The following is a 20542-nucleotide window of genomic DNA, read 5'->3' on the forward strand; positions in this document are numbered from 1 at the left end:
TCAGCAGCAAATGGCAGAGAGACAAAGTTAGCGTCTGCCTGGTGAACAGTAGAGCCATTAGCGGCTAATCTGATCTAGTCTGATCTTTCCCTCAGGAGTTGGTAGAGAACAGACCACAGCTAAAAGGAAAGTGCAAGTTAGACTTACATTAATCAGGTGGCTAGAAACACGACTCCAAATAAATGTTAATGTTGTTCTGTATCTAATGGAACAAGTAGCTGTTTGCTAACAAGTTTGCCTGAAGGACTTTCTAAGCTGCTTGTTTAGCTGCCCCCTAGTGGTCAAACATCACCTAATGCAGCGTTAATCAAACTAAAACTACATATCACGTGCTATTTATTATTACATGACCTTACATGAACATGAGCTTTGTCTCCTTACCCAGGCTATAGAAATAAAATTAGCCACACAAAATGTTCCTCTCCTTAAACACAGCTCACGTTTCTTATAATCATTCATCTGGAAGAACTCAGAAATTAAGGACATTTCACTAAAAAGAGCCATTAAATTATCATATAATGAGCAATAAAACATGAAATGGACTTAATCTCCAGTCACACCTAAATCACTTAAAGTCTTTTTTTCTCCTCAGGGACACCAGTAAACCTGTCTGTTTCTATAGCTAATGGTAATGTACCTGAACGTAACGGCACACAGAGAACTTTGACTTTAGGCTGAATTCTGCTTCATTAAGATTCTACATCAACATTTTTTATCAGACACAAAACTTCTTTCCACAATTGAGGAGACCTGTGTATATGGTAATGGGAAATTTGTGTTTCACTTGTAAATGGTGATATCTGTAGGTGTAATACACCCTTGAAAAGTTAATTTACTACAATAAGAAACGTTATGTAAATATGCAAAGTTTTATAATCATTTAAAAAAACCCTGTTATTTAATTGAACTCACAGCAGTGTTTTAAGACAAAAAATATTACCAGTAAGTAAGTTCAGCTCTCCACATTTTATGTGCTACCCAACCCAATAATGGTAATATCATATTATGGGATTATGAGATGTCTGTGGAATCTGCAATAAAAAATGCAGAGAAACATGCATTAAAACTCTTCCCTCCACCACAGCTCACAGGAGGCAATCTCAGCCGTCTGTCCTTGTCAGGTTTGGGTTATAATAAGTAATTTAGGAGAGGAGAGTTCAGCATCTGCTCAGGCTGATTCAGACTCATTTTAGAAACAGAATTTTGGGCTGGGGTGAACTTACTCTGGGTCACCCAACCACTTTGGCTGTTCCATGTTTACACTTGCAAATTGTGCAAGACTCTGGCTTAAGGAAGGGAGGCACTGAAGCTTCTTTGATTTGTATTTTCAAGTTTCAATCATTAATGTAATGCGCTAATACACTTAATTAGGAATCGTCTGCATCAAAATGGATTCAGAGACTTCTGTTCTTGTTTACACTATGGCAGTTAAGTCAGGACACCTCTTTTGTCAGCTTCAAATCCAAAATGTTGCCATATTGACATAGTTTTAATTTTCTCGAGATACTACCTTTGCCATGTCTTGTTTCGGTACCCCAAAAAAACACAGGAACTTTCTTGTAAACAAACACAATGTGCATCATGTGCATCTTCCCCCCTCCCAACTCTACCGGAACTTGTTATACATACATACATACATACATACATATACACGTAATACAAGTTGGATTTTGTGCATCCACTATGCTCATGTAGGCTATTTTGGTGTGCCAGAACCTGTCATAAAGACAAATGCTGGTTCAGCTGGTTTGCATAAAATCAAACCTGACTGGACCAGCCAAACCGGAAACTGTCCCAACTCTATCAAGAAGAGGCAACTTTTACACCTACAAAAAGTGGTTTGGATTATACCAGTGGTTGTGCCAAGTACCACAAAGAAGCCACAGTCGGTAAGTTTTTATATCTGCTGATCACCTCAGCAGGTGATTTCCCTAATGAGCTCCCTCCTTGTATTTGAAGTGGTGCTAATCATTGTGTTGTGTCTTTATTTGGATTAAAACCCTGCAAACTGTTGGCACTCTGTAGCAAATGGCTTGCCACCTCGTTAATACTTATGTTCTGTGATAATTTCATGCCATGAATTTTACCAATCCATCCATAACATCTGTCAATATTGATCTGGCTTTATCCAGTGCTGAGGAATATGGGAATTAGAGGAGTATTGATACAGTTCCTCATCACAGAACTCCAGCTGTTTGAAAAAGTATTTTCCCCCAACAAACGGCAGTTTTAGTGTACAGAAAATTGGAGGCTTTTTTTGTGAAAGACTTCCATTGTGGTGTTGTGGTTTTGGGGACTTTGTTGACTGTGAAAAGAAGCGCAGCAATGCACCAACAAAGGTAGTGAAGAAGAAGACTGTAAACAAGTGAACATGCGAACAATGCAGGATTTAAAATTAAAAATCATCTTTGTAAATGTTTCATGAGGAAGGTTTTGAGCTCAACGTGTTTGTTTGGACTTTAAAGATACCCATAGTGGTTTTGGTGAAAATCAGAAAACCCAATACTTTTTAAAGAGGTTACAAATGTCTGTACAAACTGAAGCTGCTTTAAAAGACAGGTGAAGCTGCTGAAGCACCCAAACTTAAAGACTTGATTTGATTTAAAGCAGAAACCAAAGGAATATAAATGGGTCTTACCTGCCCTGCACCTTGATGTCAGAGATGGCATAGAAGTATCTGGACAGGTTATTCTCATCCACCATGGTGGCTCCAGTTGCTGGCTTCAGCAGCTTAATCCTCAGATCAGTGATGGTGAAGAAGTCCCTCAGGTTCTTGGTGGTATCCAGCTGGCCGTACAGCGAGGCCATATTGTGTAGCCGTGGCCCGGCAAAGAGGGCAAAGCGGTCTTTTATCTCAAAACGTACTGTCTTGTCATTCTTCCATACGTAGCCTCGGGAGTAGTCCTCAGTGCAGATGATATCCAGCAGGGTGCGCTGGGTGAGGTCGTTAACTGTCTTGGGTTCCATGGTGAAGGCGTCCAGGCAGTCGGTGGCGTAGAACTGGTACGGGGTCCAGGTCCGGCCGTAGTCGAGGGACTTTTCCAGGACCATCTGCTCTGGTCGGCCTGACTCAAAAGTCAGCACGATGTCGTCAGTCAGCTCGATGGTTTTGTTCCACGACAGCGTGATGTTAACCTGGAGGGGCTTTGGGTATTTCTTCCATGAGGTGGACTGCCAGAACGTTGTGGGGTTGCGACCCTCAAAGTCAAACATCAGCTCTGGAGGATGGGCCAGCTCCTCGGTGCTGGCGTCACATTCATTGTTGCACATATAAGGATTCTCCTATAAAACAAACAAAAAAAGCAAATAGATATACAAATGTAAGCGCACAATGCAATCAGGGTATAAAAATGTGTACAGTGCATCTCTTAGACATTGTATAAGTACAATTTTTAATGACTAATTTCAGTGAGTTGTTACAAAAAGATGCAAGTGCAGTGCCCAAGTAGTAAAAACTTGGGGTTGAATTTGGGGACACTAGCCAAGGGCTAGGCAATATGGAGAAAATCAAATATCATATACTATTTTTGACCAAAACCTTGATATCGGTATTGCATAAATATCGTAGGGTTGAATATTGGTGCTTTCACAAAATGTTTATATAATGAGATTTTTGAATAATCATCACTTTACTGTAATACAGCCTTTAATACCAGGAAAAACAACTCTTATTATAAAAGGATAGCCAGAATCTAAGATGATATTTAGTCTTATATTATGATATCACACTAACCCATACAATACAAAGAGAAATTTACATCCAGTGTGGAAGTAAATTATTATAAAAGTATATCTATATAACACTGCAGTGTATCTGTTATTTGTTGAACTCTGGCGGTGTAATTCAGTGTTGCTAGTTTTATATAAAAAGGTATCAGTAATCAAACACAAATGACATTTTGCCAACATACCTCAAGATAGTAATGAAATTGTACAGTAATGGAGAAATAGCTTTTATTTATTTTATTGTGGTGTTCTTTTCATAATATGCACAGAGGAACCCTTAAATCCTGAATATTTTTCAATTTTTTTTTAACATTCAGATATGTGGGGTGCATGTGCATGTGTCATGTAAACAAAATCGTGGCAGTATCTGCAGTGATTCAAGAAATGCATATACCTCGAGTAATTATACCTGAGAGCCAGGTCATAAAATTAATCTTTCACAATCTACTGACAAGATTTAGGGCATGATTTAATTGCTTTTTGTGTTCGGCTGCTTGGGTTTCTTGTTGACTCCTTTGGAGCAGCTCTCCCTGCTAGCTGTGGAGCAGGTAACTCTAAAGGAAACTAATAAAACTTTGATTAACGGTGGTGTAGAGATTAGGAATCAAGGCCCACACTGAAAATACCTGAAATTTTAAGTAGTTTACCTTTGTGCAGGAAGAGTTTTGTCCAATAAATATGACAAATGAGGATAAAAGTAGGGACAAACTACGCTCTGTAGTTTGAGGAAAGGAAGTTAAGCAATTGAAATGTCAAAAAGGTAGTTAAATATTTAGTTTTGCATAAAATATTCAGAGTAAAAGTGGAATTCTAGAGCACTTGTTAGTTATAAAGCAGCTCGCTCTAATAGTCCCACCCTCACGACTACAAACCCTAAAGCATCTCTCAGGTCTGCTGTTGCTCCATTTTGCCTCTAAAGGTTATTTGCTTTTCCAGAGCCTCGTCGGCTCTCCATCCTATCATGATTCCACCACCGTACTCAATAGCACTTCTATCACATTCAGGCCAACGTGTATTTTATAATCTGCGCGAGCAATGTCGGCCCAAGAGCTGCAGGAGACAGTGACCCTCTCATTACGATGACACCGTGGATCCCGTATTCTCGTTCAGTGCCATTCCTGCCTACACTGCCACCCAAATTGCCAGTGTAATTGATATTCCTGTGTGGTGTTTCAGCTGAGATGGGAATGGAATCCCGATGAGTGTTTCTTATGAAACACGCAAAGGGACATGCATTTTTCATGGGCCCATGTCTGCTCTGTACCATAGACATCCACCGAGTCTGGATGTTTGTGCGAGCGTGTTAGTGGGGAGAACGAGGAGCTCTTGATGTGTTTGTGTTTGTTTGTGAGAGGGATAGAGAGCTCTGAATGTGTTTGCTTGTGTGTGCACATGCAGCATGTATCCCTGTGTGCGAGTGAATGGCAAAGAGAGACAGCGAGAGCGAGCTGAAACGGAGCCAGGGAGCACAAGACGCACTCCAATTGACATTCCTCTCACCTCTGCTCCAGGAACAATGAGGTTAAGTGCAGATGAGATTCAGATCAACTGTAAAGCGGTTCGATAATCAGCAATCATCCGACACTCTACACGCAAAATTATCTAAAGGTGAGAACAGTGTTATCTGCAACATTACTCGCTTATCTCTCCAGTATTGCAGTGCATTCAACGGAGACTGCCACTTTGTCAAGCGAAGATCACTGGCAGGAATACTGATAAGCAGACGCTGCTATATGTTATTTGAAAAGACCAATGACTGCTTTTTGTCTTTGAGTAAAGACCCTAAACTCCTCTCGCCCATGGAAAAAAAACGTATTTGATGCTTTATCTTCTTCACAGGGAGATGTATGTACGACTTCCCTGTTTTTAGATACCGATCTTCTCAGCCCATTTTATTTCCTGTGGGACTGTGATATGCTATCAGCAACTTGCTTCTCAGCTACAGTAGAAGAGATAACTATGGGATGAGGTAAAACAAGACTGAGGGATTGTGGGTCACTAGGCCTGCTCAGCTGACTCAAAGGAGCATTGCATGATCCAATTAGGAGGGTAATAAGGGTTATGCTGCTAAGACACAGAGAGCAGAGAGAGGGAGGGGGTGAGAATGTAAGACAAGTACACCTTTTCGTGTTTTTTTTTGAAGATCTCAGTTGCTAAAAGTATTCTTCCCGCACCCCCACGCACACCCACACACATGCAAAGCCGACATGTTGCTCTAAAGGCCACACTGAACGCAGAAAGAGACAGAGATGTGAAAGAGAGCGTTAAGAGGTAATAGGAAGGACTCTGGCTGCCTGAGTTTGACCACAGGGACAGTAAATTGTACTTGTGTCAACTGTTTGCCAATGATGTGTGCTGAGGCTCGTTATATTCCCTACTTGTGCTTGAACAGCCTTGGAGGTCCGCTCGGAGCTCAGACCTTGGCGGAGCGCGAGGGAAGGAGAGAGACACAGACGGTGTGAGAGGGAGTGATTTCCCTGTTGTCATTCAAGAGCATGAATTTTCACTTATATTTGTTTCATTTGTCGTCACGGATAGGTTTGGGGAAGCAGCGGGGTGGCTGCCTTTGCATCTTCCGAAATGGGAGCCTTATTCACAGACGATATAAAGAAGTCAGACCGCAGCGTCCCGTGGCTAATGAGAAAAACAATTTCCCGGCTGAACAGTGAGAAGCGGAGTAAATAGAAGCATTAAAAAGAGAGAAATTTGCTTCATCACGCCAGCAGAAGAAGTGTTCAGAGACCAGTGGAAAGCAAGTCATAAATTCGATCCATAATCATTCTCTTGTTGCCTGCCTCAACTTCAGGCCTTCGGGGAAGTGATCATTCTAACCGGTCACATATGGGAGCTGGCTGGGGACAAACCTTTCATAAAGGCCCTTTCCATCATTAATAACACTCAATAATGTGAAGGCACTTTTCCAATCTAACATTAAGCGGCACGCGCAGCATTTACGTGCTCCCAGTAAAGCCCGCCACACTGGAATGCTTTCCTACAGCCCAGTGAAGGTGGAATGATAGAGGCTCAGACAAAGGTCAGGACCTTTCATCGGATTTCCTGTGGTGGTTATTTAACAACAAAAACAGTGCCTTATGAAGATCAATACCTTCTGTGGTCATTTAAGACCCACGGCTTCAGTACTCTGCTGCAGGGCAGCTATTGAAAAACAATAAGCCCTCTCAGCTTGATCCTTTACCTGTGATCATGGCTGTGGGAGAGGGATGTAGTCAGCAGAGAATTAGAAAGAAACAAGAGTTTTGTACCAAAATGAGATATCGACCAATTGAAAAATGTGGCCCAGCCTTATAAAAGAATTGCTGCCATGAGAGTGTAATTTAGTGTAGATCATTGCTGACGTTAAAAATAATCGTAATATCAGTTTTAAATAAGAATGTAACACGCTGTTGATGTAATTAGATTGAGAAATGAGTGTATTTGCCTGTCACAACAATTACGTTATTGACTTATCAAGGTCAGCAAAGATTATTGAGGCCATATGTCGTATGATAATGCTCTTTTGTTATATGCGAGTTTATTTACATAAAAAATGTCGCCAACATGATTTGCTGTCATTTCTGGTCACGCTGCTACTGTCTTTCACTCTACACACATTTTAACAATTTATTTATGTTCACATAAAAAGAACCGGTACAAGGACACAAATATTATAGGTGCAATAGAATACATTTGCCCAATGATACAGGTTTTCACAATAGGAAACTAAAGTATTCAGTTGTCAGGGATATTAGTAACAACATTTCTGACATATATGGTGTCTGCATTTATTTTTATATATTATGTACATGTATTTGCATTATTACATAATACATAACAATGTATTTTTTTTATAATGACTATATAAAACAGGTGTGTTGTGCAATGTAGGAGCTGTATGTATACATTGTTTGGGATCTTTTAATGGCAGGTACCACGTGTATCCAAGGCAAATTTACTTTGGGGACAATAAAGTCTGTCTTATCTTATCTTATTTAATTATGCTTTTATAATATCAAGTCATCAATGGACAAAATTACAATAATATTGCAATTATTTCTGGGTCAATATATTGTCCACCAAAAGTAGTTATAATGACAGACCTGTTTGTAGATTTGAAATCTGTTCTTTAGTGAAAGCAGCTTGCTGAGATGCATGTTTACACGTTTACTCATACATTCATGTCATATATATATATATATACACATATTTTTTTATTTTTGTTTTGGGTTTGTAAGACAGCTGGATCCCCATCAGGTCATGCCATAGAAGTCAGATAGTCTTCCTCAGTCAACACCTATTGACATTACACACAGCGGTGCAAGGTCTTCTAATGGCCTGTCTCTTCTAGGTATTGCTGACATCTCTATTGCCACCATGGCTGCTGTGTAACCCAGCCCAGCTGGTTTCTATCAGTGCTATATGATCTGTCCGGGGGCAGTGGCTTAGTGCAGAAGGCCTGAGCAGCGAGTCTGCGGCTGGTCGTGGCTAATGATGTCCCGATCTCTGCAGCCTATAAGGTCAATCCAATATCAGGGTGTCACACAGTAGGAGAGCAAAAGAACAAGGAAGAGAGCGAGACACAGGAGCTGGGAATGTGCCTCCAAATGTCATTCACTGGAATATAAAGCAGTCAGGACATTCAGGTCCTCAGATTGTCATGAAGGCTCAGTGGATATTTAGATGAAATTTCATGGTGGCGTTCAGTTGTTTAAGGTTTCTATTATAGGAATCAATGACCCGTGACCTGAAAAAACACAGCACAGAATAATATCTGTTGCACACATTTATATCAATAGAATCTTTAAAATATTGACACAAAAATGGATTATAAATATAGCAATGGATGATTTCTCTCCTAAATGGGCTGCAGATGCACACATAGTACAAAAAATTCACACACACACACACACACATACACACACACACGTGCGCATAATGATGTGACGTGAGGCAGATGTTTAAAAGAGTGACATATGGCCTGTGAGATTGACAAAGCGTAACCTCTCATTGATGTGCCTTTTGACACAAGATGTGGCTCGGCAGATAAATTCTCTGGCCAGCGACAGCTCCAGTTGAAGGATGGGGGCAGGCAATCCAACCAATCAGTTTAGCTGACAGATTTCTGGACTTGAAGCTCACATCACAGATTGAACTCGCCGCAGTTTTCTGCTCCAGCCATCTCCTTTTAAGGCGACCATGTCATTTCACCATTGTGACATTTTAAAGTTTGATATGTGCTCACGGCTTCATTTCTGTGTAAGTCACTCTGAGACGCACATTTTTGCTTAGTAAATGCTTTCTAAATTAATTTGACTTGACTTTATTTGACTAATGCACCCCTGTTTTCAGGAGGAAAAAAAAAGAAGAAATATTGTGCTATCAGTAACCTAACAGTCCTCGGGGAAATTTATTTTGGGTATAAACAAAGGCCTGCAGCATATAAAGAGTTCATTCAAGTTGAAAAGCCTATCAGTCAGAAGCCACAACATTGGAAGGGTATAATAATGATGATTATATAACACAGTTTTTCAGCAATAATAACTAATCAAATTGTGGGTCAATCAAATAATAACTCATTCAATTTTGATTAGTTCTTTATTTGCCAGGCTTACCTGCCCACCTACATAAATACAGCACACACTGCTCACCTCCATTGTTACTGTGCATTAATGCATTCATGCAGTGAATACTCTATAGATGGATGAGATGTTTAAGATTACAAATGTTGGTAGTTCTCTTCCAATGCAGAGCTGTTTTTTTAGGAATTTGAAGTTGATAATGATAATGAAGATGATTGACTCTTGCATTCCTAATCCCTTATCACTCTCTTTCCTGACAAGGCATAAACAACTCTGTAGCCCTGCAGAAATTGGATTTTCTTAACAATGTACAAGATACAATTTCCTAAACTTTTTTTAAATGCTAAAAAGTATGATTTGAATTATTAAAAACCTGAGGCCATTTTAGTACGACTTGGTAGTGACAATTTTGACACTGTACTCACCCACAGTTTATCCTGATTATCTAATAACGCCACTTCATGTTGAGTTATAGCCAAATGTGGAGCCCCCAAAATGTCAATAACAACCTCCAAAGGCATCATTTCACAAGTTAAAGTTGAAATTAGGACATCTGATTTTTGACTGTGAGTTAAGGCTGTGCAATTAATCATCTGGTGATCGTGATTACGATTTTGAGGTCAGACGATTTCAAAATGAATGAAATCGAGGGTAAACGATTTTTGGTCACGGACACTTGGAGATGTTATTTTGTCTTCTACGGAAGCCACGCATGCGCAATACCGCTCCCTCCCCTCTCCTCTATTCACTCCACGAGCCAGTCAAGTAGGTGAACTACAAATAATGCAAGGGGCAGGTGATCATGGAAGATTTCAAAAACAGCATGCAGAAAATGGCAGAGGGAGAGTGAGAGAGGTTGGTCTGTGTGTGTGTGTGTGTGTGTGTGTGTGTGTGTGGGCCGAATTCTGCCATGCATGATACAGAGAGCAGAGAATTATAAACATGCGACCATATAGAGACAGAAATGACATGCCATCGTGTAAACAATATAAGCCATCACATGCGCCGCATAATCATACGCATAATCGTGATTTCAATTTTGACCAAAATAATCGTGATTATGATTTTTTTCCATAATCGCACAGCACTCACAGTAGGGCTCTACTGTGAGTGCTGTTTTGGTAACTATTTTATTTTGGCTAACTTGTGGGTTTGTTCAAAACGTGCAGTACAGTGTTTCCTTGTAGCGCAAGTTTTGTGATCATTCTGTGAGTTTGAGTCATGGGGTGGAGAATTGGTAAGCCAATCAGTATATGGTCGGATCAATCAGAGCTGATCAGATCAGATCAGTACTGCTGCAGAAGCGAGTGAAAGCAAACTTTCACACCTTGTGCTGGATGAAGGGGTGCGTGGTTTCCATGGGAACACAGCCAGTTTCATCTAAAGTAGTTAGGAAAAACAGTTCACACCACTAAAATGAGAGCGCTGTTGTTCTGAGAAATAGAGCGTTCCATTTCTTTAAGAATTAAGAAACAGGTTTTAGCTGTATTGTGCCTGGTGTTCTGCTGTTTCAGTGTGGAGCTCTGCATAACTGAACGGTTTATAAATTCCAGCACTGCTCCGAATTAACGGTCCAGCTCCAAAAAGAGAAAATCAATATCTGGCGACATGTACAGATATATTGGTGGACCACCCCAGTGAATGTGTTGGAAACCCAACAGTATATGATGGGCTGACTTCTTGGGCCTTGATTTTGTTGTAGCATTGTCACTGCAATTACCTTAATGAGCACAATATCACTATTACCAACAGCGATGATCGCCATAACAGCTACCAAAATACATACATTATAATAAACCAGAGATTTCCTTCAAACTTGAGGCTTCAACAGCCGTTATATCAGCATGATCTCATTGCCAGGTAGTCAGATACTGACACATTGTTACTTGCCTCGGTGTGGGATACTGAATGCTGAAATCCATCTGCTGCAATATTTGACACTCAGAGCAACTGATGTGGTGTAAAGTGCAAGAAAGTCAGCATAAGACAGGAGAGAGGTGGATGAAGGGGTCAAACAAACACAGACCCAGGGGACTGAAACCAAAAGTCAGTGCTGTTACTTAGATCCATTCATCACTCACATGACATGTTTATGTCACGTCATGTACTTATTTTGACCCAAAATATGATGTTTTTCTCTCAATCTAACCCAGTAGTTTTGTTGCCCGAACTTGACTGCGACTGTCTATCAGTAAGCCACATGTTAGGACATGTCTGTGTGTCTCACAGACACAGTATCTGCATCAGTATCATACGTCAACGGGTGTGAGACAAGTGTCTGTATTTGACGACCTGGTATGAGAACGTTCATATGTAGGATTTGTGTTAAAGCTTCAGTGTGATACAGCAATATAACATTGAGGAGTCTGTGACCTGTTAGACTCACAAGTCAGTCTTTAGACGCTTTGCTTAACTAAAGACTGATGACTTTCTCCCTGATTTTGTGTTTAGATGGGCGGATACAATTTCAGAGTTTAAAAAAAAACTCCCTACGTTGCAGAACCAATAGTAAATCTACAGGGCGGTCCTTCGGTGGCTCACTGAACTCTTGTGCTTGTAAACATAGTTCGACTAGAAACACGTGTAGCGGTATAAAATGGCTCAGCCGTGCTTGCAGAAAATGCCGTCAAAGTTAGTGAATGTTTGTCACGTTTGCGACACATTCTCACCAACTAAAAGAAACAAACATAATCTTTTACAAGGCCATGACTCATCCGTCCGGCCGGACTATAGAGGGAATCGCCTATATATATCACATTTTTCACATCACTGTATCACCGTTTAGACTAATCAGATGTTTGTAAAGTCTATAAACACAATGATTGAGCAAACATTACTATTTCTTAGCCGTTAGCGGTGTCTGTAATAGGTAATAACTCATTAAACGGTCCGTGAAAAAAATATTTTTTCCAGTGGATATCTTAGTTACAACATGATTGAGCTAGCAAAGCAGTTTTGTGTTGCTATGTGTGGTATTTATTCAGTTTTGGGAAATCACGATGTCTAGAAAGCATCAGTGGCTGCAGCTGACAGGGACAGCTAACACCAAGTTAGCAGCAAAGCTAACATCAGGACGTCATCTGTTAAAAGCCTCCCGTTGTTGGATACGACATGAAACTACTCCAGGTAGCTCAATCATGTTGTAACTAAGACATCTGCTGGAAAAAATATTTTCTTCACGGATGAGCACACATTTGATAAAACGGAGTTTAATCTCTCGGCATCCATTTTCAAGCTCTCTGTGTGTTTGTTTCCTTGCTGACGAGAAAAGGGGGAGCGCACGTTTCCGAGAAGGCGTGTCCTTTTCAAAAATGCAAGAGGCGTTGCTTTGATGCCGGCCGTTTTTGCCGGTGTGTTAAGCACACTTTAGAAAGGAGTGTCCCCAGACTATCAGAAGGCGGAGATCTCTGATTGTCTGGTGGCGAGACTAGTGACCTGTGTGTACTTTACTCGTTTGTGCTGAGCCCTCAGTTACTTCGTCACTACCGAGTCTTTGTGGCTGTGAGAGAAGTCTCTCCCACTGGACCAGAGGTGTTGCTGGATTAATCAGCACATCATCCTGCTCGGCCTTACACCTCCTAACCTGCCACATGACGCCTGCCGACCTGTCGCTGGCCCAAACCCCCCCTCTATCACACGTCCGATGCCCATCCTCATTCATGGGGCGCACCAGAGGAGGACAATTTGACAAATGACAGCTTGGTGATATCACTTGTCTGTGATTCAGTGTTCAGAGAGTTGATCCAAGACAACAAAATTGACGATTATTTGAGCTGAAGCACCACTTGATAAAAGCGCAAGATGCCCATTTTAAGACCACAATAAAATCTCAACTTTCAATCAGAGCAAAAAAGGCAAGCTGTCTTTGCCCTGCACTCATGGTACTTGGATATAACTGAGGATGATACGTTTGTGGTGCTACACAGAAGCCAAGCTAAAAGGGATGATATCAAGATAGATCTTGGTTGGCTCTTTAGAAGAGGGAATGCTCAAGTGTACAGTGAACACAGGGACTGGGTGTTGATCCTTTCAGGGCTTGGTATAAGCCCTGACGGAAGAGACAGCTCAGATGAGCCATGGTGAGATATTGGGAGAGTCAGAGCTTTGGCAGAAACTCAATAGAGCTTTAATGACCTGCAGTCAGGGCCAGCAGTGGCTCACAACAGAGCCAGGCTTTTCATTCTTCTGACCTTCAGAGGAATGAAGGACAGGAGGATTGCTCATCTGACCTGTTAGTGCACCATCATATCACATCTAAGGTTGGAGGGTTATGAATGTCTGAGACCTGACAACAGATAATCGCAATTCAATATCATGCATGTGCGGTGCAAAAACAATTTTGTGTACTTGTGTACCAGTCCAGGCAACTATTGGCTCATATTCATTTCTGAAGGGTGTGAAAATCAATTAGCCCAAACATGCTGGAGTATTATAATCCAATGATCACCAACCTGGGATCCATGGATAATTTTCAAAGGTCACAAGAAAAAAATAGGAATGACTGTCTTACACCGAACTGTGTTTATTTTTATAGTGAGATATTGGATATATTCAGCTGTTTAGGCCTTTAAAAATGAAAACAATCATAGAGGGACAAATAGTATTAAAGCTGCTCACAAACAGCTGTAATCTGTGATGATGTTTTACAGAAAAATATTTAAAAAAGAATGGTCATCGTTGATGCTGTAGAGGTCAGTATATCCTGTACACTTTTAGGCCTCTTTTTTTTTTTTTTTTTTTTGGCATATCTGTGGACGATAAACAAGGAAATACAGTGAGTGCTGGACAGAGCAGTAAGTGACAACAACTCCGTGTACTCCGAGTACTGCTTGTGGTGGAAATGCTAAGTGGACTAGTGCTGCACGATTTGATAAAAATGTGCATTATGGTGGACAATATCGCGATTGCGATTACAATATAATTACAATATACAATATAATAAATAAATGGTGTCATGAGTCTTTTTGCTTGATACAGTGTTTCCCCTACATTATATTAGGGGGGCACTGACCTGACATAGTTATTGTGATGGACAGACAGTGTGTCAGTGACCATCAACAGACTGAGCACAGTCAAACACGCTGCTCACACAGCAGCGCAGCATGGAACTGTACACACAGCGGAGCGAGCCTGTGTTGAGTTCAGGCGTTGTCACGTAAATGACAAATTCCAGCACACCACAGCACAACACAGCAGCATGTCAAGTGGGCCGAAACCGAGCAAAATTGCTCAATTTTTCATTTGTTATGGAGTCCATGATTTCCTGTGACACTTACAAATGTTTGCTTAACTGTGCTTGGATGTTGTTTTATGAGGCTCTGGCGGCTTTCAGTTGTCTCTTTGTCTTTAACGTTACACGGCTCGGCTTTCAGCAAGTGTTGATATAGATTGGTCGTGTTGCCGCGGGACGTGGCGACTTTAACTTTTAAACTTTTACATAGCACGTCTTTGAAGTACGGCGACGTTGGACAGAAAGACGCGCTGTGTAAAAGTGTAAAAGCTAAAGTCGCCACGTCCCGTCTCAAGTGCTGATATAGATTGGTCGGGTTGCCGCGGGACGAGGCGACTTTAACTTTTACACACAGCACGTCTTTCTCTTCAACGTCGCTGTACCTGAATCCAAAGTATCGCCATGTAACAGACGTTTTTTTCGCCACCAACTCAGCTTGTTCATGGTCGAGCTCATGCTCTTCTTCAGCATCTCTGTTGGTCACTGCTGCACGCCGGCTGCACGCACCAGGATAGCTCGTGAGCGTGATGTCAACAAACTCCACACACTACAGGAGAGGCAGTCACGTTCACAGACACACACGTTAACATTTATTTAGCCTACATTAAATCGCAAACTGCAGCCTTTTATGCGGTTATGTAATCGCACAGCCTGACATCGCAATTGCGATTGCGATTAGATTAATCGTGCAGCACTAAAGTGGACCTCGGGTCTTGGTACCCTGTCTGAAGGGTTACTTTTGGTTCCAAAGTTACCATACCGAAAGTGCGGGGCTTTAAAATAACTATCAGTGAGGCAGAGCTTTTCCAGTTTAGCTGTTTCATCAAGCATTTAATAGGGCTGATGAGAAAAATCGTATGTACAAGGCAATATAGAAGTTAACTCTGGGGTTGACGATGTCGTACACAGCATAACATTGCTAATGTTAAATATTTCTGGAATGCTTCATGAGAGAGACTTGTCTAATTTTGCCCAGAAGCTAACGTTAACCTTCATGCAGCTCCAACGAGGGCTTTGGAGTGATTGTATCCCTTTCCCTTTGTATTCCTGCCTTGACCTGCGGTGTCTCTGTCAAATAAATCCATGATGATAAATCCTACACTGAATGTTTTCTGTGATTATTTAGTCATTTTTCTGTGTTGATAATAGTCGTTGTTGTTAGCCTCCATTTCTCATGTGTCCCTATTGGAGTTGGTTGGTGCTTGTAAATAACGGTGCAGACAGTCTGTCTTTAAGATCTGATTTAAGAAACAAATCTAATATGCCTGCAGTCTGAATGTAGTCACAGTCTGGTCAAACTTTGATCCTGTAGCAATAGATCACAATATCAATAAGGCAATGGTTGTGATTTGTTGGTAAGACTTACAAAGACACATCAGTGTGTTCCTCTGAATGTCATGTGTGAGGCTGCACACGGCACACAAAATGAAAACATATGCATCAGGTGGTTCAGTAAACAGCACATCAGAGGGCGCAGAGGTGACGGCTGAAGCCTTCTATCGACGCCGACGTCAGATCAAAACCAAAACACAAACTTCTCTCGGCGCTCATGTTTCGATTTGCCACATGCCAAGCACTCCGCCCTTTGGAATATAGCCCTCGCCAAAACAGTCCCTTTGAGGACTGCGGTACAGCCAGTCTGGCCTTTTGAAGTACACTGCCTGGCAAATCAGCCGCGGCACGATCCAGCCTTGATTGGGATTCACGGGGCGTCGGTAGACGAGGGGAAACGCACTCCACATTAATTAACACCTGGCCTCATTATCAGTCCCATGTGGCAGAATCCCACTGGGGTAAATTTAACACCGCCTTATTATCGTGGGGGATGGTTGTGGGCTTTCAAGTGTGCATTTGCAGGCATGTGTGAAAATCTCTGTAGGTTTATATATATATAGAGAACTGAATCAAAGTCATTTGTACATTTGTATTTGTTGTTATTCTGTGTATATTTATCTGTATGTGAGCGTACCTGCATATTTTCCTGTGTATTAGAATGCGTTTGTGTGTGTGTGTGTGTGTGTGTGTGTGTGTGTGTGTGTGTGTGTATGTGGCTGCGTGTCTTAGCATGTGTGCGCTTGGTTGTGTGCGGGATTAGATTCCCTCTGATGTCAGGATTCAATAAAACGCTTTAACATTGCTATAATGAGAGGATGTTTAATTCTCTTTGCTAGATCTCTCCCTCTCTTTGCGGCGCTCTGTATTCCAAAGCAGCCCCTGGATGAAACGCTGCCTGCTTGTGTGGTAAAAATTGATATCTCTCTTGTCAAGACACTTTAGAGAGAATGCTTAACGCAGGCAGATATTTGTGTGTAAAATAAACACATCAGATGGATTTTACAAGCATCTCTTTTGATCCTGTAGATATAGGGCATGGCACTAACAATGCCAGGGTTGTAGGTTCGTGTCTCATTGGCTTTAGCCGTGCTAAAAAAATATCATGTTTTGATAAAGATAGCCTCAGCCATTTGACAAGATCTATATGTTGTGGTTCACTGGTGGAAAGGGCAAAAAAAACAATGGTATTCATAATCAGCCCTCTAAAGAAGATGTAAAAGCAATCCGAAAAATATTACCTGAGTGAGATTAAATAAGTATCTACTTGAGTAGTGAGAAACTTCATTAGATGCAATTAACTACATAAATGTATTATATACAAAGTCAGGTCCTCATCAGGTATTAACAAATGTGCAGGTTAATTGTCATTAAATTTCAATATCCAGAACCCAACCAATGGGAAAATACATGCTGTTAAGCACTGTTTAATCTCTTAAAACAATATAACAAGAAAACACTGTGGTGCGTCTTGTGGAATTAGTAGTGTTTTCTTGACTGGCCGTGATCAGCTCTGGTGCACGTCACAGCTGGAACGTGGCCAAGCTGTGCCCAGTGTAATCCTCACTGAATCCATAAAGGAGAGGCTTGGACGCAGTGTGCATCATTTGTGTAGACCAACAGGCTATCTCCTTGCTCGCTGTCAGACAATCCCTGTCATTTGTGTGAGCTCAGTTAATACAAATGAATATTTATAGCTAAAAGCGACCTTTCAGTAAGAGTAGCAAGAAGTGTAAAGCCCAGTGTAATGGAGTAGAAGTAAATATATTTATTTGCATGTGTACGAATAAAGAAGAGTAAAACGAAAAGTAAGAATAAAAGTACGCTGCTAAATAACTACTCTTGGAAGTACAATTTATTTAAAAAAATACTCAAGTACAAATACTTAAGTAAATCAGCCGTGTTACTATCCACAACTTGTTGAAAAACATATGAAGTGTGTAGTCTTTGATTTGATCATACTGCACAGTAGAGGTGTGTCCCTTCATCTCATTCTCGATAATACTGGTATAACTTTTATGATCATATAAAAAATGTATATTGTGTTATTTGCGATATTTCTACTTGTTGTCATATTGACGTCATGCTGTTACCCACAGCAACAACGAGCATAGCTGAAAGCAAAATTATTATTATTACTTTGCTGCAATTCTATTTTCTTGAATTAATAATAATATTTTTCCTCAGTAATTTGTCATATTGTCAAGAATATCGTTCACGCAAATATCCCCCAAAATATTGTGATATTATTTTAGGGCCATATTGCCCACCACTGCTGCACAGTCTTTGAGTTTTTTTGTCTCATATGATGACATATTTCAAACAGCATTATACGATGCTTTGTGTATACCAGTTTGGTTTAGTATTTGTATTAGCATGCCATGTGTTAATGTCATATACGCAACAAATATGAGGTACGTTACTAATACAAAGAGTACTAAACCAGCCATAATCATGACACAATAAAAAATTACAAATAAAACATTGTATGTTTACATATAAGATCTATGGTTTATATTCACTCCCGTCTATCGTCTCTTTAGATAAATTAGCATTTTGTTGTTTTTATCATGGCAAAATGACATGTATAAAAGTGAGGCTGGGCAATATATTGATATTATTTTAATATTGTGATATAAGAATAGATAGAATTTTAGATTTTGGATATCATAATATAGTGAGTGTTGTCTTATCCTGGTTTTAAAGGCTGCATTATGATAAAGTGATGTAATTTTCTGAACTCCAAGACTGCTTTGTGAAAGCACCAACAGTCAACACTACAATATTGTTGCAATATTTATATCGAGGTCAAATACATTGTGATATTTTATTTTCTCTATATTGACCAGCCTTTCATGAAAGTCCTAACTCTTGCAAATATAAATGGCCTTAATAAGGGTCACCAAGTCTTGCTAATCCACCAGACTTCTGTGTGTGCTATACCTTGATTGTCATTGATCACATCGTCTGAAGCAACCCAGAATTTCTTTACACAAACCCAAATTTGATCTACTTGATTTCACTCTTACTATGCTCTATAGTTTGAAACAATTTAAAACAAAACAAAAATGAGAGTGTAATTCATTTGTTACCCTAGATTGCCTCCTCTCTAACAACACAATGATAAAGTATTCTAAAATCATTGCATTATTGATTCTGACTCTCGCTAGTTTCATATAAGCAGCTTTAAAACACATCAATCTGCCACTGAGGGATTCTAAGTACTCTCTCATTGAGAAGAAAATCAGAGGACACAGACTTCAGTTCTCAGCCCTTTAACAATGAGATGCAGGGGTCATCGCAGAGAAATTGATAGAAACTGGGATGAAATTGAGAGAGCGAGAGAAAGAAGGAGAAGACAGCGAGAGTGAAATTGCTGCATTGTTCATCAGTGTGTTAGCTCATAGTGTGTCAACTCGTCCTCCATCTTTTCAATCTGCATAGTTATTAGAGGCTTTTATTAATTTGAAATGCCAAAGTGAGGAATAAAGCATTACTGAAATGTCACCCTTTCACTGAGCATGATAAAATCACACCAGCCACTTTTGGAAACGGACATTCTTCCCTTCTGCACTTTCATCCCTCCCCCTCTCCCTCTCTACAGCACAGTCTCTTTCACTCTTTCTCAGAGATCGATATGGCCTGACAACATGATGGCTGGGTTTCCTAAGGGGTGGTGGGTCGCAACAGTTGCCTGTCATCTCGCCATTATTTCTCTCTTTCAAGTCTTGCCCCTTTGACTCAGTTCATGATTTCTTGAAATTTAAAAAAAAAAAAAGAAGAAGAAGAAAAAAAACAAATTCCTGCCCTGTAATGCTTGACCTTTTCAAAAAAAACACAGCCAGTGTTTTGACTTCTAGGGTATTTTAGATGGACACAATGCAATGTTGATGTGCTGCACATATAAACACCTTAGTATAACAATTTCGGAAATATGCTTGTTCGCTTTCTTTGCAAGGGTTGAATGAGAAGAACAATGTCGGTCTCATGTCTGTGTGTTAACTAATGAGCTGAGTCTTTAGCCTAGCTTAGCATAAGGACTTTAAACAGGGGAAACGGGTAGCTTGAATCTATACAAAGAAAAAAAAAATACACTTATCAACTAAAACTAACCTGTACACAAACAGAGATGTGAAAATGACATTTAAATTTGCCGCATTTGTCAAGTTGTGATGTTTAGGGTAGGGATGCACTGAATATTCGGTAACCGAATATATTTGGCCGAATATTGCAAAAAAAGACCACACATTCGGTATTCGGGGGAATAAGTTAAAAGCAAGGCCGAATAATAGCAGTGTGTTTTGATAACGCAATCAAACGGCGTGCCGTGACGGGCGGATTAAAATGTCGGCAGTGTAGCGATCCGTCCGTCACAGCACTCACATTTGCGACTAAAAATAGTTTTGAACGAGCAAAATAGGCTTAAATCATTCAGCACGCTGTGCGAGCAGCCTACAGATTTCAACCACCAGCAGAAACGAAAGGCGAATCCCACCGATTGTGGGTTGAACGGGGGTCACAGACACAGACAGTAACGTTAATGTATTCCTGTCAAATACGGCGGCCATCGGCTTACTCGGCGATGGAGAAGTCGGCTCCAGTAATATCCTCTTCTTGGCGTCATGACTGCCCAGAAGTACCTGAACAGCCGAGCCAGCTGAACACAGACCGTACGTGA

At 40.6% G+C, this 20542-nt stretch overlaps 1 protein-coding gene across 4 annotated transcripts in view; it reads right to left on the reverse strand.

Annotated features, from left to right (window-relative positions):
- The window catches only part of LOC125901995 (netrin-G1-like), an 86419-nt gene that overhangs the window by 41968 nt on the left and 23909 nt on the right, over positions 1-20542 (reverse strand). For all 4 annotated transcript variants that reach the window (XM_049598066.1, XM_049598067.1, XM_049598065.1 and 1 more), the window contains one exon: positions 2639-3282. In XM_049598066.1, the coding sequence (XP_049454023.1) occupies positions 2639-3282 (644 nt within the window). The remainder of the gene's footprint in view (positions 1-2638; positions 3283-20542) is intronic.

The sequence above is a fragment of the Epinephelus fuscoguttatus genome, linkage group LG15 (assembly GCF_011397635.1).
Source record: "Epinephelus fuscoguttatus linkage group LG15, E.fuscoguttatus.final_Chr_v1".
In the NCBI taxonomy this organism is placed as follows: Eukaryota; Metazoa; Chordata; class Actinopteri; order Perciformes; family Serranidae; genus Epinephelus; species Epinephelus fuscoguttatus.